General features: G+C 43.7%; 1 protein-coding gene across 1 annotated transcript in view; it reads right to left on the bottom strand.

The window, feature by feature from the left end:
* The window catches only part of HMCN1 (hemicentin 1), a 327,054-nt gene that overhangs the window by 226,856 nt on the left and 78,170 nt on the right, over positions 1–22,028 (bottom strand). Inside the window, exons 5-6 of the mRNA XM_073356688.1 lie at positions 8,361–8,532; positions 4,427–4,533 (exon numbers count right to left, since the gene is read on the bottom strand). Of these exons, the coding sequence (XP_073212789.1) occupies positions 4,427–4,533; positions 8,361–8,532 (279 nt within the window). The remainder of the gene's footprint in view (positions 1–4,426; positions 4,534–8,360; positions 8,533–22,028) is intronic.

Raw genomic sequence — 22,028 nt, 5'->3', positions numbered from 1 at the left:
TGGACTGCTATATGGAAATATGCATCCTGGGGTTCGAGGGCTGAGGACCAATCCTCTTGGTCCAGTGACAGAACTACTGCTGCAAGTGCCATCATTTTAAATTTTTCTGTCTTCGCAAAGTGGTCTTAAATCTAGGATGGGTTGAGTTAAATCTAGGATCTAGTTGAGTGGTCTTAAATCTAGGATGGGTCTCCAACCACCATTCCTTTTGGAACTAGGAAATACCTGGAATAAAACCCCTTTCCTCTGTGCTGCATGGGAATCAGTTCTATAGCACCCAAGAGAAGAAGAAAGTCTATTTCCTGTCATAGCAGGTTCTCATGAGGGGTGTCCCTGAAGAGGGATGGGGAAGGAGGCTTGGCAGGTGGAAGAGAAATGAAGTGGATGGAGTCTCTTGTGGAGATGATCCCCAAAACCCACTTGTCCTTAGTGGTAGACTCCCAATCCTGCCAGAAGTGTTAAAGGTGGTTGCTAAAGGGAAGATGGCAGGTGGAACATTGCAGTTGGTATGAAAGGAGATGGCAGCTCAGGATCTTGACCACCACATGAAAATTGGTGCTTCAAGGTGGACGGTTGTATGGTTGAAGTTTGGGAAGTGGCTGGTTTTCTCCTCTGCAACCTGTCTCTTGCGTTGAGGTTCTTGGAATCCAAGAATTTGGTGGGGTGGGACCTCTTGGGGTCCTCTACCATATTCTAAATCTCCTTTGGAAATCCTGAGAGCTGAAGCCAGGAGGCCCTCCTCATAACTACCACCATAGAAATTGAATGAGTGGCAGTATCTGCAGCTTTGAGAGAGGCCTTCAAAGATGTTCTGGAATGTAATGGCTCTCTGTGTTCTGTTGGTAGAATGTATACTCAGTAAAGGAGTTCAGCTTGATATAATTCGTATGGTTGTACTTTGTCATTAACACTTGGTAATTGGCGATTCTGAACTGTAAAGTAGCAGACAAATATGATTTCCTACTGAACAGGCCAAGGCACTTATGGTATTTATCATAGGACAGAGATTTAGAGTGATCCTGCCTTCCACATTTGTTAAGCACCTCAACCACTAAAGAGTTAAGAGACGGATGAGAAAATAAAATTCTGAATCCTAAGAGGAATCATAATATTTTTTGTCTGCTCTCTTGCATGTGAGCGGAATTGAGGAAGGGGTCTGCAAAATAACCTTTTCAGACTCCAAGAGGATTAAACTGTATGAAGGATGTCAAGAAGCTTACGATGTGATTCTTTAATCTCCTCAAGAGGGAGCTGCAAAGAATCTGTGACCCTCTTAGAACTGTTTAAAATAATCAGCCAGAGATGGTGGAGGTGGCATGATCACTTCATCCAGAAATGAAAAAGAGATGTTAGCTAGTGGAGAGAGCTCTTCATCAGTCCTACCTTCCTCAAAGGGTTCTTCCTGATGTTTCAATCTCTGGGAGAGGAAGGGTGATGAAGATTGTTTATCTCTTTGATGGGAAGTGCTTGAGGCCCTAGAGAATTGCTGGTGATAGGCCAATCAAGGGTACCAGTATGGTCAAGTATATATGGCATGGGTGGAGGCATCCATGAGTGCTCATACCAGTGAGATGGCAGCTGTGGATGTCTCTCAGGAGTAAGATCAACTTCCTCAGAGACCTCTGGAAGACAGCCTCTATAGAGATGGTGTGGAGAACCTTGGATAGATATTTGAGAGACTGAGGCAAGATCTTCAACAGAATCCTCCTCTTCCAAGTCACTCTGAAATCGTGAACCACCAGAAGAAACCTGACATGAAACTGTCCGTACTGGGCAAAAATCCGAAGATCTGGAGGTCCTCGGTACCCAGAATATATCAGAGCTGAGCAATGGTGAGTCAGGCATCTCAGACACAGCGAGGTCTCGGGAAAAGTGAAACTCCTGCAATACCAAGAGTGTTGTCGGTACTGTGTCCATGGCCTGCATCGACGCGACAGTTGGTGAGGGAGTTGACGGTACCACAAATCCCAAAAGCTCCAACGGGAGTCCAGATGAAGCCAAAGGGGGCTTCTTCAATACCGAGTGAGAAGAGGAGGACCTCTTGGAGCCTGGGATTTTTTTAGTCTTTAGACTTAACTGTGCCCTTGGTATCTGAGGGGCCAGCAGTCTCATGGATACCAAACAGCAGTGGGCATCAAAGTGGCTGAAGTCATTGGAGACCTTGACACCTTTGAGGTAGATTCCCTACCTGGAGAACTCAAGAGACAGTCTTTGGGAGTCTTATGAGAAGAATCTTGGGTGTTCCTCTTAGATGCCCCTGATGAGTGCGGTTCGGAGACAGTGAAGGCAGCAGACTTTACTTTGAGACTGGCATATGAGGGGTGGGGTCTCCTAGCCAGCATCAGAGGCCGCACTTAGTGAGCTCTCCATCATGAGGAGTTCAAGTTTGATCTCCCTATTTTTTCTGGCTCTAGATTTTAATGTCAGACAGAAGTTGCACTTTTGGGAAATATAAGATTCCCTGAGGCAACAGATACACCGTGTGTGTCTCTCACTCACCGGGATTACCTCCTGATACAAAAGACAGTGTGTGAAACCAGGAGAAACTATATAAAAGCTATATAAATAAATAATTTTGGGGAAGAGGTTAAGTTTTTTTTTTTAAACTACAACAGCTGAAACTACTACTAACTACTGCTAAGAACAACTATAATAAACTAACTACTAAAAGAGCTAAGGGGTCACAGTTCCCGTAAAACTCAAAAAGGACAACTGCTAAAGCTCCACCTCAGGCCAAGGCCGGTGAGAAGGAACTGAGAGCAGTTCGCCCATGATGTGCTATATAACAACAGCATGGAACATGAGATTAACATGCATCTTCAGGCCGAATGGACACTGCTATGAAAAATCTCCAACCAAAGGCACAGGGAGCACAAGCACACCTAGAGTGGAGCACCTACAGGGACACCACTCGAAGAAGAACAGGTGTTCTCAAAGTGGCCCTTAATTCACTTAATACCAATTTCCTGTTCTGTTATTGCTGCTAAACAAGTTGGTACAACATTACAAGTTGGTAATTACATGGTATTACAGTTGGTATTACATTGGTTTCTAAGGGCTTGTCTCCACTTACAGTGCTACAGTGGTGCAGTGCCACTGTAGTGCTTTAGTGTAGACACTACCTTCGCTGACAGAAGGGATTCTCCCATCAGTGTAGATCAGAGGAGGGCAAACTACAGCCCGCGGGACTGTTCTGCCTGGCCCCTGAGCTCCCGGCCAGGGAGGCTAGCCCCCGGCCCCTCCCTTGCTGTTCTCTCTCCCCCACAGCCTCAGCGCACCACCAGCGCTCTGGCCCGCTGCTCCTGCCGGGCAGCGAGGGCGGCGTGGCTGGCTCAGGCCTGGTGGTGGGGCTGCGAGCTACTGCCACTCTGAGCAGCATGGTAAGGGGGCGGGCGGGGGGGGGGTGGGTTGGATAAGGGGCAGGGGGTTCCAGGGGGCAGTCAGGGGACGGGGAACAGGGGAGGTTAGATAGGCGTGAGAGTCTGGGGGGCCCATCAGGGGTCAGCAGTGTGAATTGGGGTCGGGGCAGTCAGGAGACAGGCAGCAGGGGGGGTTGGATAGGAGGTGGAGTCCTGGGGGAGCAGTTAGAGTCGGGGGTCTCAGGAGGGAGCGGTTAGGGGACAAGGAGCACGGGACGTTGGATGGGTCAGGGGTTCTGAGGAGGGGCAGTCAGAGGGCGGGAAGTGGGAGGGGGAGGATACGGGGCGGGGGCCAGGCCATTTGGGGAGGCACAGCCTTCCCTACCCAGCCCTCCATAGAGTTTCGCAATGCCGATGTGGTCCTCTGGCCAAAATGTTTGCCCACCCCGGTGTAGATGATCTACCTCTCTGAGAGGCAGTAGCTAGGTTGCCTAGCACTGTCTACATCAGGACTTTGGTTGGCTTAATTATGCTGCTCAGAGATGTGTGTATTTTTCACACCTATGATCAAGATAGTTATGCTGACCTAATTTTCTAGTGTACACCAGGTCTAAATCTTTTAAGGCCCAATCCTATGAATGCATATGCAATGACAATACTCACATGTATAAATGTACTTGTCTGCTCGAAGGTTTGAAGGATGGGGCCCTACACTCTCTATTCAATGTTCATTCATAGAGTAATGCATCAAATAAAAGATTGTCTGCACAGTTCATAAGCCTACAAACCAAATCCTTGGCCTGCACATTGTACTCCCTTTCTATCACATGTCCCACTGTGCACAAAGAGCCATAAAGCAGCAGTCTCCCCCTGCACATGCTCTCTGACAGCACAGCAAAAACACACCGTGACCACTGTGTTTTGCTCCTGTGTACAGGAAAAGGACAAGCAGGCAGAAATTGACCAAAAATAACTCTCTAATTTTTCTATTACCTGGGCAAAGTTTTAATTCTACTGCTATCAAAAGTAGTGACTGCACATCATACACAGAGACAATAAGTTAATACCTTAATCGTCCACATTCCAGGTTCTGGATCTTTTACATTCACCACCTTTGCAGAGTTATGGATATTTAGCAACTCATTCAAGCCAGATCCTTTCCTTATCTCCTTACCTAAAACACAAGTAAACATGGCGTAAATATATTTCTCTTAGCCATGTCACACATACGGTTACTATATGACTTATTAGCTAGCTCATTTTATGATATTTACAGTAATCTCCAACTTCAAGCTGTTACTGGAAATTCTTTGTCAGGATTCTAAAAATGTTCAAAGAGACATTGTACCTTTTCCATTAATTTAATAACTTAATACACCTCTGTGTGGTGAGTAATGACTTACTGATATAAGAATCAAATTATCAGGCAAATAACTTTCTCTTCTTCTAACTTTCCCAGAACAAACTGATGCCAAATGAGAGGTGTAGGTTCAGTGGCAGATGCTGTCTATGGCCAGTTTTCATTCAGAATTTTAGAGAATTCTTCCATTAGTGATGGCACTGATAGTACTGACCAGCTGCCAGCATGCTCACCCTTCTGTCCTCTAGACCTGCCCTTAGTAGGGTAGATAGCATGGTGGTAGAAACACTGTTAGCCAGTCCCCACTAGCATTTCCACTGTTGTTAGAACTGTTGGTGCCGCACCAGTGTTTTAACTTTAAGGAATTTTCCCACTTTTGTTCAAACTCCTTAAATTCTCATTGTGAATTTAGCCTGGCTATCAGGTACATTCTGCCTCAATAAGGGAGTACCAGTTTTCATAATGTTTTGGTACTCAGATAAGTTTATAGGCTGGAATTGGTTCTCTAAACAGACACTGGACGACCTACTCTGCTAATCATTAAGTGCCATCAGTGGTTGAACAATATGAGGAAGAGCTCCAAAACAGCAAATGAGGCTCAAGTGCAGGAAAAGGGCTCAAGTATGGGTACTGGATATATGGGCCACATTGTTGGCTGATGTATATTGACATATCTCCACTAATTTGGAGCTATGCTGATTTAAACCAGATGAGAATCGGGCCCTTAGAACATGAACAAGAAGGGCCGATTGGCTGAGGTACAGATCCTCAGAGGAGGCTGAGAAGCACAGAACGCAGGTCAGCATTCCTTTGATTCTGAGTTGTGAGCATGGCAGATTGGTCCCTGGTGTAAATTAGAGCAGCCTACCAGGTACTGATACAGCTGACAATAAAAAGGGCAGAGGGACATGCTGGCCATGCCCTTTTCTCTCCAGTCTTCCCCCTGATGTCAACAGTGGAGGGAGGAGGAAGAATAGGGACCTCTGTGCCTCAGGTGGTGCATCCCACCAAAGTGGGGTGATCTTCCTGGGGCTGTACACGAGGGCGTTGGGGCTGGGTTGTGCTGGTGGTGTGTCACAAGCGGCTGAGCAGCACAGCCAAGGATCTGGGACATTACAAAGAACAAAGGGATGGAATTGTTTTCTAATTCAGGGCCTGATCCTGAAATCATAGAATACTGGATATAGTGCTTAATCCAGCAAATAGTCATACTGAAGTGAAAGGGACTACTCAGGGCAGTAAACCCAACTCTGGCAGTCCATGTTTACAGTCCGTGTTCATGCTTCCGCACATGATAAACTGAAAGCACTGTCATGCAACCCTTAAACACATTTTCCCAGATTACCCATGATTTGAAAGTCACTTTAAACAACAAAGGGTGATATGCATTTTAAGGTAAACAAAGCACATCTGGCAGAGCTAGTATTTAAGGCAGAACTCCACACATAACTGTGTTAATCGTGCTCTTCAGAGACACACTCTAAGCAAAGTCCCCCTTCCTGTAAACAAAGGAGGAATGCCTCAGATGGAAGGCTTGACCAGGTGCCTTGCAGAGAACCCATGCTGTGAAAAGGAACATTTCATAGACACTTTAAAGAGCTCAAAATAAATCTCCAGCTGAAAGTCACTCAGAGCCCAGAACGCACAATCTTGAATTTTAATTTCTGGAGAATTACACAGGCTCCTAAGGACTCTAACTCATAAAGGAGTAATAAACCTATCAAAAATACCTTTATTTATAATAGTATCCGAAATCAGTAACCTACATTATTTTTTTCACCACTAAATAACTATGGGCACATGATGCAGAGTTTGAATTGGAATGTTCTCATGGTTCAGGTGCATTTGATTCTTGGTTTTGGTTTGGTTCACAACTAGTAAGGGCCAGCTACCATATTCCAGTATGTTCAGCCCCTCTGTACACATATGACATGATAAAGCCAAAAACCCACTGAATGTGAGCGAAAAAAAAGTTGTATGTTGTGGTGTCATCAGAGGGCACAGCTGTTGAATAAAATAATTAAAAGACTTTATAATGGCATTAAAAGACTAAATGCCTTCATGCTAGCAATGCCCATTTACAGTGCTATCACTTTTAGAATGGGGCTGATCCATACCTCATGGCCACACTAAAGGAAACCCTTCATGTTAATTCATCTGTGATACTAGATTGGATAAAGCACTAAAAACCGCTGTAGAAAACAATCCTGCACTAACTGGGGATTTTTAATGAGAGTTTAACCAATTTAAGCACCCACCTCCCTTAAGCCCTTTTGAAAATCTCACTCTGGATCTTCCAGGTCACTCCCTAGATGAACAAAATAGGCCTTTTTCATTATTCTAGGACTCACCACTTCAGAATACATTCTTGGAGCAAGTAGGAGGAAAGCCCCCATATCTGTTTTCAAAGTTTTACGAACTTTATTTTCACTGAGAAAAGCATATTTTAGAGTTGGTTACTCTCAAATGGGCTTTTTCCAGTCAACTTCCAAAACAATAGCTTAAAGCAGGGGTGGCCAGCCTGAGCCGGAGAAGGAGCCAGAATTTACCAATGTATATTGCCAAAGAGCCACAGTAATACGTCAGCAGCCCCACATCAGCTCCCCACCCCCTGCTCCCAGCACCTCCCGCCCACCGGCAGCCCCGCAGATCAAGGCCTCCCCCTCCCTCCCGGCACCTCCAAATCAGCTGTTTCGTGGGTGCAGGAGGCTCGGGGGAGGGAAGAGGGCATGACAGCTCAGGGGAGGGGGCAGGAAGGGGTGGAGTGGGGACAGGGCCTGTGGCAGACCCAGGGGTTGAGCAGTGAGCACCCCCCGGCACACTGGAAAGTTGGCACCTGTAGCTCCAGCCCCGGAGTCGGTGCCTATACAAGGAGCCGCATACTAACTTTTGAAGAGCAGCATGTGGCTCCGGAGCCACAGGTTGGCCACCCCTGCTTAAAATGTCAAAGGAAGTGGGTGCTTCTCCTGTAAGCAAATATTGAGCCAGACAACAATCCCAGTTACTGCTCTATAAATTCAGAGTAACTCCACTGAAATCAATGGATTACTTCAGATTTATGCCAGTACAAATCTGGCATAAGGTGTAAGATTTTTTTAGAACTGTAAGGATTTCTTTCTTGCCATGGAAAGCATACTTGAGCATAAGCAATAAAGCAGGGGAAACAGTGCCTATTTTGTGAATAAACACAAGCTATTCCAGTCTTCGAAGTTAGCAATGTTGCACCCTGCATGCAAGCAAGTTAATTAAGAAAAGTCAGGAAGTGTTTTAGACATTTACATTTCTGGGAATTATGTGATTAAACTGCTGAGTAACATTCGGGCTATATACTCCTCCAACTTTTCTTATAGACTGATCAGCCAGGTTTCAAAATAATACAAAGGAGTTTAGACCCAAACCTGCTCCCACTGAAGTCAATCAAAGTTTTACCACCGGGCTCGTAGTTGCATCAGTATAAATCCAGAGTAACTCTCTGAACTCAGCTGAGTTATTCCAGAGCCACATAGGTGTACGGAAGCAGAACTTGGTCTACTGACTTCAATGGGAAAAGGACCTGGCCTTTCCTGTTGGAGAGTGCAAAGCTGGGTTGTCTTGTTTATTTTTCCCCCCACTAAATATAAAAGAATATATAGATATCTCACCTAATGGATCATGAATTTCTACTACTGGAGAAGGGCCACTCAGTGACACTGTGACCTCTTTCAGACTGGGATCAAAAGGAATTTGCCAAGTATTTACTGCCAAGGTCAAATGGTCTGTGGATAGGAGATGCACTTTGGAGGCCTGCACTGCTTCTTCTACCCATTTCAACACCTATAAGAAAAAATAATATTCATGTCACAATACAGCATGTAAATCTTCCATAGCACTGTTTATTGCAAGTTGTAGGTACTATTTTGATCAATGTTTTGACTGCTCGGAGCAATGACCCTGTCACCTAGACCCATGTTAGAACCACAGTTATCAAATCACTGAGAAAGTTGCATGGTAAAAGACTTGTCTATGCTAAAAGTCCTGCTTGCCTGATCAAGCACTCCCACCAATTTCAGTGAAGCTATCCTGCTGATAAGACAAGCAGGATTTGCATCCATATCAGGTAACTACAGCAGCCCAGCAATAAAGAAGTAAAGGGTTGTAATATCTGATGTGGGGATATCTGTAGGACAATAAACAAACACACAAACAACCTCTAAGCTAAGGTATGCCTTTATTTTCATTGTGCGATATGAAAACAGACAGAAAAATGTTTGCCATGTAAATCATATACTAAATAAAATGGATATGGTAGAAAAACATCAAGGGTCAAATTCTTGTCACCTTACTCATGTGATTACCCTTACTGAAGCCAATGGTACTGTTCACAGCAGTGGTTCTCAACCAGGGACCAGGAGCCCCCTGTGGGACTGTGAGCAGGTTTCAGTGGGGTAGCCAAGCAGAGCTGGAGTTAGAGTTGCTGGGGCCCAGGACAGATAGCCAAAGCCCCAGTGCATGGGGCTGAAGCCAGGGCCCTGAGTCCCACCACCCAGGGCTGAAGCTGAATCCAAAGCCTGGGCAACTTAGCTTAGCGGGGCCACCCGTGGCTTGGGGCCTGGGCAATTGCGCTGCTTGCAACCCACAATGCTGGCGCTGGCTTTTATATGAAGAAAAATAGTTGTGGCACAAGTGGGACATGGAGTTTTTATAGCATATTCTGGAGGATCTCAGAAAGAAAAAGGTTGAGAACCTGTTGGTTCACAGGATTAAGACAAGTAAGCGCAAAACTAAAAAAAGAAACTTTGTTAAAAAAAATACCATAAGTAATTAGCCTATGAAATTTGCTGCCATGAGATATCACTGAGGCCAAGAATAACAAGATTTTTAAAGGATTAGACATGGATATAGATATTGAGACCCACCACAGTTATAATGGGACATAAACTCTTATGCTTCAGGGCATGCGCTAATCATGGACTGTCTGGGCTAGGAGAAAACTTTCCTTATACATGTTATGCCATAACATCTATGGAGTTTCTTGAACCTTCTTTTGAAGCATCTGGGACAAGTCATTGTCATAGCTGGGATACTGGATTAGCTGGACTGCTGGTCAGATCCAGTGTGACAATTCCTATGACACTACATAGACATTTACATCAGGGCTGAATTTGTCCTTAGGAGAATTATGACCCTTAACATTTTGCATTTGTGAACAATCAGCATCAAATCAGCATGAGAAAGTAAAATAAATTACCAGAGTTCAAGGCTCTGTATTTCCGCTGCAGCTGCCAATGATCTTACTAACAGAGCTGTGAACAATTTGGCATATTTGCTTGACAGCGCTTTATGCAAATTGTTTTTGGTACTGGTTCACATTCCCTGAGTTTCAGAGTCAATCAAGCCCTATAGTTCAAGGCTAACCCTGTCAAAACCACTAAAAATCAAGTCAAAATCATGCAAGGTTTAAATCTTTCAGTAAACCTGGGCTGAGTTTCAAGTTTTTACTACAGGAGAAAGCTTGACATGTTTCATGGGATTTCAGGTTTCACTGTGTTTGCATAGCTCTTATGCTTAAAGCAAAACAAAGAACATCCCCAGGACACCTCTTTAAATCAGCTGTTACAGAGGAAACAGTGAAGTGATATCGCCATAATGGTGGGTGCTGAGCACCCACTGGCAGGCCCCCTATCAGCGCTTTCCCTCCCCTACAGCACCTCCTGCTCGACAGTGGACCCCGCCAAATCCCACCGATTGGCACCTCCCCCTCCCTCCCCGCACCTCCCGCCGGCCGCAATCAGCTATTTTACAGCATGCAGGAGGCTGGGGGGGAGGACGGAAGAGTGAGGAAGCAGTGCACACAGGGGAGCGGGTGGAGCAGGGGTGGGAAGCGGTGGGGAAGGGCTGGGCTTTGAGGGAAGGGGTGGAGTGGGGGTGGGGCCGGGGGTCGAGTACCCCCTGGCACAAAGGAAAGTCGGCGCCTGTGGATATAGCCCAGGACCGGCTCTAGGCACCAGCAAAGCAAGCACGTGCTTGGGGCGGCACAATTCCAGGGGCGGCGTTCCGGCCACCTCCCTTTTTTCTTTTTTTTGTTTTTTTTGCTTGGGCAGTTGCGCTCTCGGAGCTTGGGGCAGCAAATATTTTGTTTGGGGCGGCAAAAAACCTAGAGCCAGCCCTGATATGGCCCTATCTAGATTCACTAAAGCACTACAATGGTGTAGCTGCACCACTACAGCACTGTACATGTAGAGAAGCCCTAAATTGAAAGACATGGCTAGTGGAGAATATGAGAAACACAGGGAGTCATATGGCATCAAAGAAGAACCATTCTATTATAAGCTTCCCATTGACAGATGGTTAACTTATTAATGAAAAAAAATTCCTCAAATGTTCTGCAAAAATGTTCCAAAAATGATCCCAATAAGAATCAAAATCAAATCTCAAACATTTTCAGCCACTAAAAGGGGGAGGGGAATGAGAAAAGGGAGAGAAAGATGGAAAAGCAGGGTGGGTGGGGAAATCATTTTTCTTTTTTTTTTTCTCATAAAAACCCAGAATTTTTAAACAAAAGTTTTCTGCCAAAATATCAATTTAGAGAATGCCAGTTTTTCCCAAAAATGTTTTCAAATGAGACATTTCAACCCAATCTATTTACACTATATTAAGAGAAAGGATTATGTTTGTGTTCTTTTTATTTGTAGTGGCTGTGAGGGTGAAGAAGGTTCCCATTAATTCTGCGGGTTTACCTGCATGGGAAAGTTTGATGAGTGAGGCCTCGTTTACACAGGACATAACCGATGTTATTAGAAAATACAGATTATACAAATATATTAATCTAATTAGACCATTCTGAAGCTATATTAAAGACTGTAATCCATCTCTCCATAATATAAACCAATGGCCTAAATTTGTTACAGTTACAATATTAAAATTATTAATTGATATCTCACATTACTACAATGTCTCCAAGGATCCCAAAGTGCTTGACAAACTTTAGACAAAAACAGCAACAACAGAAATGCAGCCATCCCTGAAGCTGGAATCAGAGATGTGCTGACAATGATCCTCATCCTGCAAGCAATTACACCCATGCACAACTTTAGGCATGTGAATCATCACACTGACTTTAACCTCCACTGATGCCAAATGATGGCATTCATTTAGGGTATGTCTACACTACAATAAGAGACCTGAGCCTGAATGTCCACACTGCCATGTTTAGAACCCCGGAGCCCCATGAGCCTGAGTTAATTGACCTGGGCTCTGACACTCGGTATTGCAGGTTTTTTATTGCAGTATAGATGTACCCTTAGATTACTTCAGTGGGACTGCTCATGTGTGTTTGCAGGTTTGGGACCAGTATTTATGAAAAGGGTTTCCCATCTTAGCGTTCCCATTAACCCAGGATGAATCTTGCATTGGAGTGTGTGCGTTTGCAAAGCATACAATGAGAGGCTGTGGAATCTATTAATTTATTTCCCCATTTGAACACACATACTTTCTCATAACCATAACAAAGGAAGCCACTGAGCAAAAAGACCTAGAAACCTTGCTAACAATTTTTTATTAAGACACACTTTGCTGGATGTGTTTATACTTTGTTCCTTCAGATACACTTTGCCAAATTTAACACTGGTATAAGGGATGCAATTCTACTGAGCTTTATCTTCAGAGGAGTTTATGCACCTTTGCAACAGAGCTGAATTTGGCTCACTGAATATTATTACAGTACTGCACCGTGTTTCAGTTTGAGTAATTTCAGGGGGGAAGTGGGAGTATCATCCAGTGGGAAATTTTTGAAAATTCTTACAAATCAGTGCAACAGTTTGTATTTCAAAGGCCAAAAAAAAATGCTCTTCAAAATATTATGAGACCCCTGGATGCCCTCTTTGGCAGGGATGATTTAGGAGTTTTCATAGGAGTGGTGAACTCTAACAGAGCCAGGGAAATCATTCCATCCCTCCTTTCCGTTTGGAAGCAGAGTTTTAACAAGGCATTGCTGCATATCACTAGGTGGAATGTGACACCCATTGAATGGTGGACGGCAACACAATATATTTCAAAATAAAAATGGAAGAAGAAAATTGCATCTAGTTGAAAATGCATGGGGGACTTTACGTAAACAAAATAGATTGGTTCTTTTGCACTATTCCAGCTGCTCTGTGCAGATCAGCAGCACAAAGCAGCTATAAAACCAGTTTAACCAACCATCTGAGGATTCTAGGTGGCAAAGACATGTAAAAGCTCATACACCACAACACACCTGCCTGAAGTAGGGGGGAAAGGCAGCAGAAATGCAGACATGGCCAGGTGTCCCTCGCCCCGCAGAAATCCCTGACTGCTAGAAAGGTCCCAGGAGCCATTGGCAATCGTGACTGCTTTAACTTACATCAGAGAGCCTCCTGATCCCTGGACTAAGGGAAAACCACCTTCGTTTCACCTCCCTTGTCCTGGAACAGTGCTTCATTTTTGCCGGGGCTTGCCAGGGCTGAGTCCAGCATCTCTAGGCACCTCATAGCCCTGGCATTTCTGGGCTTGGTGTGTCAGTTATGAAAGTAAAAAAATTACTTGAGCCCTGGCACATCTTTCATTATAAATTGATCACTGTCCTGGACTAAGCACAGCTCAGCACAGGATGTAGTTACTAATGTAGTTACCAGGGCTTGATGTAGTTACCAGGGCTTGATCCTGAATTACTTATACAGTCCTTACTCAAGCAGAACTCCCATTGACTTAATTATGGGTGCCATAAAACATCCAAGTGATGGACTATAGTTGATAAACTAAAATACATGCCTAATGTGCAGTTGTAAGCACTATTTGCATTGGGACTTTTGCACAGCATACAGCATAAAACACATTTTGAAAATTTTCCATTGTTTATCTGCAGTATGGCAAACTTAACTCTAACTTAAAAATACCTGCCTAAATGAATATCTAGTACTTATCTTTTATCTGTTCAGGGCCTGATCCAACTTCCAATACTAATAATCTGGCACCTTTTTAGACCAGCGATATCATACCTAAAAGGATAACATCTCCAATGGTTCTATTGATCATCCAAGTTCTATCAGTCTAAATCACTATTCAAGGATTAGCATAGGGATAGCAAGTTGGTAGAAAGGAAGTGAACGAGCTTGTGAGTCTACAACTTTGATTGAAAACCATATTTTAAAAAGAAAATCCTGTCAAAATCTGATTTTGTTTTTTTCTTGTTCACAAAATTTTTTAAAGTGACAGACAATGAGATAATGCCAAGAACAAAAAGAGGCAGGAGAATCTTAATGAGAAATACGGGACGACTGAGAAAATCAAGAACCGCCCACGGAGTATGTTACTAATTCTTACATAAATATGCAATAGGATTTAAGTTAATTCATAATGAATACTGGAATGTAAGTGCATATTTCATATGTTTTTGTTTAAAGACATGGGACCAATTTCCCTCAAGTGCTGCCTGTGATAAATGGACTTCTTTTTGCATTTACCTTTTTATAGAGCTGAACATTAAAAGAAAGCCAACTCTAGGGCACTGCAGCAAATATAATTTATTATTTTATCCACAGAGGGCCCCTAAATTCTATTCAGTGGGTCTCTGATGCCCTACATAATCTAACTAGTGGATGAGTCAGCAACCCCATCAGAAAAATTGATAAACAAGCACCTTCAGCACAGTAATTTAGGAATAGTTTTTACAGTAGATAGGTAAAGTGGTTCCAATAAAAGAACCCCCAGTTTGAACCTCAGTCAAAACGCTAATCGATTTTTTTGAGCTTTGAAAAAAGTTAAAGTTTTCATATGTCTCTGAATTTCCTGTTTATTTTATCCAAAAGCAGAAATATCTATCTTAAGTATTTGTGTGGCCCCCATTAACACACCATCTTTCATGTTTTACCCCCATTTTACAAATGGAGAACTATGGCACAAAGAGACCATGTGTTTTACCCAAAATCACAGAGAAAATCTGAAAATTCAGCAAGGAACTGAACCCAGGTCTCTTGTTTCTAAGGCTACTGCCCTAATCGCTGGACTATGCTTTCTCTCAGTATGACAGTAGCGTGAGAAAATCTACTCTGATAGTATTTCCAGCCAGGCCTAACTCAGGAAGTACCAGATAACTCACGAGGGTAATTTTTGTGAGATTTCTAGCCTGATATCTATGCCAAAGGAATCTGGATTACTGAAGGGTCTGAACATCCCTGAATTTTTAAGAAATTTTGATCCAGATCCATAGCCAGATCATTACTGCTGGTTTTCAAGTGCCAAAATATATGGCACGCAGTTCACAAAACTTAGTGAAGACATTAGGTAAACCCTGGCCCCTTTGACATCAATAACACAACTCCCATTGACTTCATCAAGGCTAGGATTCCACCTGTGGTCCCTATCCTGAAAAGTGTATGATTTAAATTCATCATGTAAAAAAATGTTAAGATTACAAATTAAATCAACAAAAAACCCAAAGGATGAGGAAGCAAGAAAGGACAAGGATAATAATAATGAGGTTACTGAGTAATGGCCTGGTCCAGATCCCATTCCATTCAATGAAAGACACCCAGTGGGGAATGGATTAGGCCCAAAGCAGTTACTTATCTTGATAGTTAATTCAGGTTTTGTACATTTCCCTCCTTTCACTTCCCATTGGTAAGGCAGCTGAAATCCAGGGAGGTAGTTGGGAGTGCAGTTTTGGGGAGGGTATTTCAAACGCAACAGACAACATGGAAGAAAGCATAAAGACACCAGGAAAAGGAGGCAGCCATAGGGATGTCTGTCTGTGTCATTGGTGCAGTGAAAAGGATGGGAAAAACAAGAAAGGAAAGCAGGTCAGGGACAAGAAATTCAAGAGACTGAGGTTCAGGGGTTTCTCTAGCTTTGGACAAACATCTGAATTCTTGGATGCTTAACCAGACCAACTGAACCTCTGGAGAGTCACCCATCACATATGGCTTGAGCTGAGGAATTTCAACTCATTATAAAGACATAAACAAGCAGCAACAGACCAAAATAAGGAAAAAAAAGAGCGGCATCTCCTTCTTTCCTGTTTACACCATAGTTTGGATTCTCTTAGTAAAGTCAACAGGAACAATCTCTACTTGTGGAAATAAAGCAGTTGCCAGACAACTAAAATTCTCATTTTAATTACTATAGCACTTCATTAGTCCCTGAAGCCAAATTACTTCTCTGGCTAGTGCAGCTGTTCAGAAATACAGTCCATGGGAGGGACTGGAGATCAAGTTTTGAAATTAGATGAAAAACTAAAGATGGGTTAAAAATGAGAAAAATAAATACAATAATATAGAGCAATCTTGCAAGGAAAGAAAAGCAAGCTATGGAAAGAAAACAGATTCAGCAAAGGAAAAGAAAATGTAAGTATTGTAAAACAAATGACAATGAAGGCATCACAGAAAGTGTTAAAATTCTAGAAAGAGCACTTTTTTTCTGTACAAATATTAATTAAATATTATTACTCAAGCATTATTACCCCATTTTGCAGATGGGTTGACTGATTTGGTCAGCAAGCCAGAGTTTGAAAAGTTGTGTGTACAATCCATAGCTCCCAATGTTCAGTGATGTGCTTCAACCATTAGAGTCTACTCTTGACCATACCCCCTCTTTTCCAGCTGCTTCCCCAGTAGATGGTGAGCTATGTCTAAGCACATCTAGTAAATGTGCTACAGCAGCTCGTTACTGCAGTATTGACTCTTCAGGCCAAATTCTAACCTAAAGGGCATATAGGAGAGGTCCCACTGAGTTTATTGGGAATTATGTATGCACCCCATGATGTAACTTGGCCCTTGGTATATTACTTAAAAGTAACGTGGGACTCAACACCACCCTGCGGTCCAGACCACAGCGTACAGACAGCGAGTGATATGTATTCATCTGAGAGAAATGCAAGAAAATAATGCCACTTAGGAGTTTTGGAAATGTTATGGTTGGAGGGCTGTTAGTGTTGTATATTCCATTATGATTCCGTCTGGTATGAAAGTAAATCTGGGGAAGATTAATACCAAATACACATTTTACAATGAGACACAAAATATTGTATGTATAACATGTAACATGTCAAATATACAGTGACTAATGTGTTATAGAAGACATAATATTGGCATAATGGGAGGAGACAACTAGAATCAATTTGCTGGCTTACTTTATGAATTTCAGAGTAGAGTAGGGTGACCAGATAGCAAGGGTAAAAAATCAGGACAGGGTGCGGGGGTAATAGGCACCTATATAAGAAAAAGCCCCAAATATCGGGACTGTCCCTATAAAATCGGGATATCTGTTCACCCTAGGGTAGAGAATTGTGTTTCCCTCCTTCAAACAGAAGTAAGATGACATTTTCTGACTCTCTTTTCTACCTTGATCTCCCTCCTTACAAATAAAAAAAATGCTTATCTTAAAACCTATCTAAAAGGTACAAGTTCCACCTAAGGATTAAACTCTCATATAATGGTGGACTTTAAAGTAGCTAAACACAATTTTAGAAGAGTCAATCAAAAGCAACTGAAACACTAAAAATATTTGCATGCTTGCTTTTTAAAAATCTATTTTTGGTTTTAAAAGGACTAAAATTTCAACTTAAAAAAATCAATCATAGGCTGATCATTTTTATAACAATTTAAATCATCAAAGTTAGCAGAGGGGGCTTCTGAATTAGAGTTCACAACAGTGCAGGGCAAATTTTCAAGTTTTCCAGTCCCTGCTGGAGCTAGACAGTGCAGAGGCAATGAAAAACAGTTACTGGGGGAAAATGGTATTTGAATATTTACAAAGTTTCATCTTAATTCCAGGACAGATCTGCATGTTAGTTCTTATTTTATCTTTATTGATCTGTCCATCTTTAATCCTTAATGGAAACATCATCTTAACTTTCAATACATGTTGAAGTTTTGTAGATCCCTGAAGACTTGTTTGCTACAATTTGACAATGTGTCTAGGGATTGCATACAGGGTCAGGAGCCAGAATTTCCAAATTATAATCTCTGATTTGCTATGTGACTTTAAGTCACAGGTTATGTTCTCCATTGTCTCAATGTGCACATCTGTAAAATTAGGATGATAGTATTTACCAGGCATGTTGTGCAGTTTCAATAGTTCTAATTATCCAGCTATTTTAATACTGCACATATCACATCACCATACTAACTAGCATGTTTGTAAAGAATTTTGAAAATTTGAATTACCATAGGGCCCAGTCCTGTGAAGTGTTGGGCATCCTCAACTCTAACTAATATCACTGGGAGTTGAGGATGCTCAGCACCGTGCAGGATGTAGCCCTAAAAGTACTAAAGTATGTTTATGATTGGGAGTATTAACTATTCACAAGTAACATTTGTCCAAAACTCTCCAGAAATTCAGAAGCAAGAACCACAGTGTAGTGGGGTGGCTGCCGCACTCTGATAGGCAGGGGTTAAAAGCAGCCAAGCTAGGCTGATTGGGGAAGCAGCCACAGCTCTGGCCCGCTCAATTAGGGCCCAGCTGGCCCCGATAAGAGGGCTGAGGGCCAGGAGCTGGAGAAGTCTAACTCTAGCCTGGAGTGGGAAGGGCTAGCTGCCTGGGAGCAAGGTACCTGGAGCGGAGCAGTGCTGGGGAAGGGCAGTAGCCACTGAGGCAAGGTGGGGATAAAGGGTTGGGGGTTCCCTGGGAGGGGAAACCCAGAGTGTGGGTTACTGCTGGGGGCAGCACCCCAAGGTAAAGGGCATCGGGGTCCGGGAGGGACACGGTGCCAGCGGCAGGCGAGACATCGGGCATCAGGAGGCGCTCCAAGACTGGACGAGCTAATTCCCAAGACAACCAGCAGGAGGCGCCGCACCGGTGAATCTCGCTTCGCTACACGAGGATGAGTTATTATTACTCCAAACAAACGGGTCTCTGCAAAGACACATTTTCCCCATTATTGTACTTGAGAAAGATATTAAGTAGAATTTTCCAGTCTCCTCTCTAAAGAACTCCTCTCTAACCTGCCCTCCCTCTTTCACCCCTGCCCCCAAGTTGAAAAGAACAGTCACTGACGACATAGATTAGTGGAACTGCTGCTAACACAGAATCCGATTGACTGATGAAGTGTCAACATGACAGCCCCCAAAAAACCCTTCTTCTGTGGAACACAAGACTTTACTTAACACCCTGAAAATCATAGAATGATAGACTTTAAGGTCAGAAAGGACCATTATGATCATCTAGTCTGACCTCCTGCACAACGCCGGCCACAAAATCTCACTCACTCCTGTAATGAACCTCTAACCTATGTCTGAGCTATTGAAGTCCTCAAATCGTGGTTTAAAGACTTCGAGGTGCAGAGAATCCTCCAGCAAGTGACCTGTGCCCCATGCTGCAGAGGAAGGCGAAAAACTCCTAGGGCCTCTGCCAATCTGCCCTGGAGGAAAATTCCTTCCCAACCCCAAATATGGCGATCAGCTAAACCCTGAGCATGTGGGCAAGACTCACCAGCCAGACACCCAGGAAAGGGTGGCACTGAGCTTCTAAACGTTTAGTGAAATCTGCTTTTATTTTTAAATATATAGTTATATGGGAAAATTTAATATTAACATTTGGGAGGTGATTTTTGAAGCCCTCCAGTGTCTCTGCTGATATTATAATTACAGGATGTAGGTGATAGTTATGGCCTGTTTCTTATATTTTTACTTTGTGAACAGTTTACTTTGTGTAGTCACTCAGGGCTAGGTGGTGGCTTTAGGCACTTCAGGTGGTAGATATGCTGCAACACCTCAGGAATAGCCCTTGGAGGCACTGTGACTCTCAGACACCCTCTGAGGCACAGTTCCCTCCCACCTTGGATGCTGGTGGCGGTTGAGTAGCAATTTGCTGCTGGCTTAAACCAGTGTTGCGGGACAGAGCCAAGACTCTGGACACTTCCTGTCCACTGAAAATAAGCATGTGTATGGCAGTATTGAGGGAGGGGAGCGTCTCCTTATTCTTCCCTATTCCCTTGTGTGGTCAAATGGTCCAAGTCACAATTGAATCCCTCAGATTTTTACTTTGTGCATGTGGTTGTGATCCCAGGAGTAGGGCAGACATTTATACTCAGAATTAAAGCTACATGTTAAAGCCACCTTTGGAATGCCTGATTTATTAATTATTATTAATAATCATTTGTATGGACCAGGACTCCATTGTGTTAAGTGATGTATAAACAGAACAAAAATGGCACCACTATTACGAAGCCAGCAATTACCACGAGTTACCCCACGTATCTCAGATACTGCTGCTATTTCCTATTTTAAGTATAAGAAGAAATTGATATCTTGGACAGTCTGTTGTAACAGCTGGCACACAATGACTCTTTTAGTGGGGGCGAATAGAACTGAGAGGTCAGGAGGATGTAGCCTCACCCTCTTCTCTGTCAGCTGAATTACTGTTTACCACCAGTACAGAAATTAATATTAAAAACAGTCCTTTCAATTCTGGGCGTTCTTTTAAATGCTTTGGACTCTTGTCACCACTGCAGAGGCTAACAGAGCTAAGCAATGAAGCTGGATTTTATTCTAGGTCATGCATCAACAACAGGAATGGGAAGCAGAAGGTACTGGCCTAGGACTCAGGAGACCTGGGTTCAAGTCCCTGCTCTACACAGGCTGTGTGTGTGACCTTAGTTAAGTCACTGAGTCTCAGTTCCCCACCCATAAAATGGAGATAACGATACTTCCCTACCTCAGGGGGAGGGAGTTGTGAGAATCAATACATTAATAACTATGACTGGGGTGGGCAAACTTTTTGGCCTGAGGGCCACATCTGGGTATGGAAATTGTATGGCGGGCCATGAATGCTCACAAAATTGGGAATTGGGGTGTGGGAGGGGGTGAGGGCTCTGGAGTGGGGCCAGCAACGAGGAGTTCAGGGTGTGGGAGGGGGCTCTGGACTGGGGCAGGAGGTTGGGGTGCAGGGGGGGGTGAGGGCTCCAGCTGGGGATGTGGGCTCTGGGGTAGGGCTGGGGATGAGAGGTTGGGGTGCAGGAGGGTGCACAGGGCTGGGACCGAGGGGCTCAAAGGAGGGGGATCAGGGCTAGGGCAGGGAGTTGGGGTGCAGGAAGGGGTCAGGGTGCAGGTTCCAGGTGGCACTTACCTCCAGCAGCTCCCAGAAGCAGTAGCATGTTTCTCCTCCGGCTCCTATGCAAAGGCATGGCCAGGCAGCTCTGCACACTGCCCCATCCACACATGCTGCCCCTGCAGCTCCCATTGGCTGAGGTTCATGGCCAATGGGAGCTGCAGAGCCAGCGCCTGGGGTGGGGGCAGCATATGGAGCCCCCTAGCTGCCCCTGTGCATAGGAGCTGGAGGGGGATATACCACTGCTTCTGGGAGCCATGCGAGCCACAGCACACAGGGACCGGGGCAAGCCCTTCACCCTACTCCCCGGCGGGAGCTCGAGAGCCGGATTAAAACTTCTGAAGGGCCGGATGTGGCCCCCTGGCCATAGTTTGCCCACCCCTGAACAATGAAGTGCTCAGATTTAATGGTTATGGGGACCACATAAGTACCTAAATATAGATCAGAATTGTTTACTAAACTCCAGTTAATGAATCCTGTTAGTAAACTCCAGTTAGTGAACCTTTTAACCTAAGCTGGTTGAAAGCAACAGCAGTGGAGCTGCACTGGTGTCACTGAGGGCAGAACTTGGCCTGCCAAACCATTATTACTCATGATGAGGTATGAGCAGGGGGGAAAAAATCTGCTTGGATTCTCAGATTTGGAGTTGAGGGTGCATGGCTGGCAGTTAGTTTAAAAAAACAACAAAAAAAAACCCACCTTTACTTGTAACCCTAGCATATTAGATATGCAGTTCATCAAGCATCAATAAACATGGACTCGCATTCAGAGCAGAACCGGACTTCAATTTTTAAACAAATACATATGTGAGTCTGTCAAGCTCACATCTGAATATCAAAGCCAAATCAAATAACCCAGCTGTCCTACCTCGGGAAGTAACTTACCAGTTTGATTATAATTTTCCCCGAAGTGTAATCAGCAATTTTGGGAGACCCCATTTTCCCTCCTTTATTCCTAAGTGGTTTTCAATTCTCCTGTAAAATCGACTTTGAAAGTAGTTTTTCCCCCTTTGGGTTCCTTACAAAAAATCCCAAAATGTGTAATTTTGCCAAATTGTGGCCTGACTAATACTATGGAGGAAAAATCAGAAATAATTTACAACATTTCTCCAGAGATTTCACTCCCTTCTCCTCCTGTCGTCAGGTCAACCCTTGGAATGCATACAGAAACCTGGAAAATATATAGAGCATGGACTATTCCCATGTGTTTATTCTGGGTCATAAGAAAGATTTTCAAACATTCAAGGCAAGAATTTAAAGTTAACTATTTAA

This window comes from Lepidochelys kempii, chromosome 8 (assembly GCF_965140265.1).
Source record: "Lepidochelys kempii isolate rLepKem1 chromosome 8, rLepKem1.hap2, whole genome shotgun sequence".
NCBI classification, from domain to species: Eukaryota; Metazoa; Chordata; order Testudines; family Cheloniidae; genus Lepidochelys; species Lepidochelys kempii.
The sequence above is the reverse complement of the archived record's forward strand: the minus strand, read 5'-3'. Positions and strand labels throughout refer to the sequence as shown.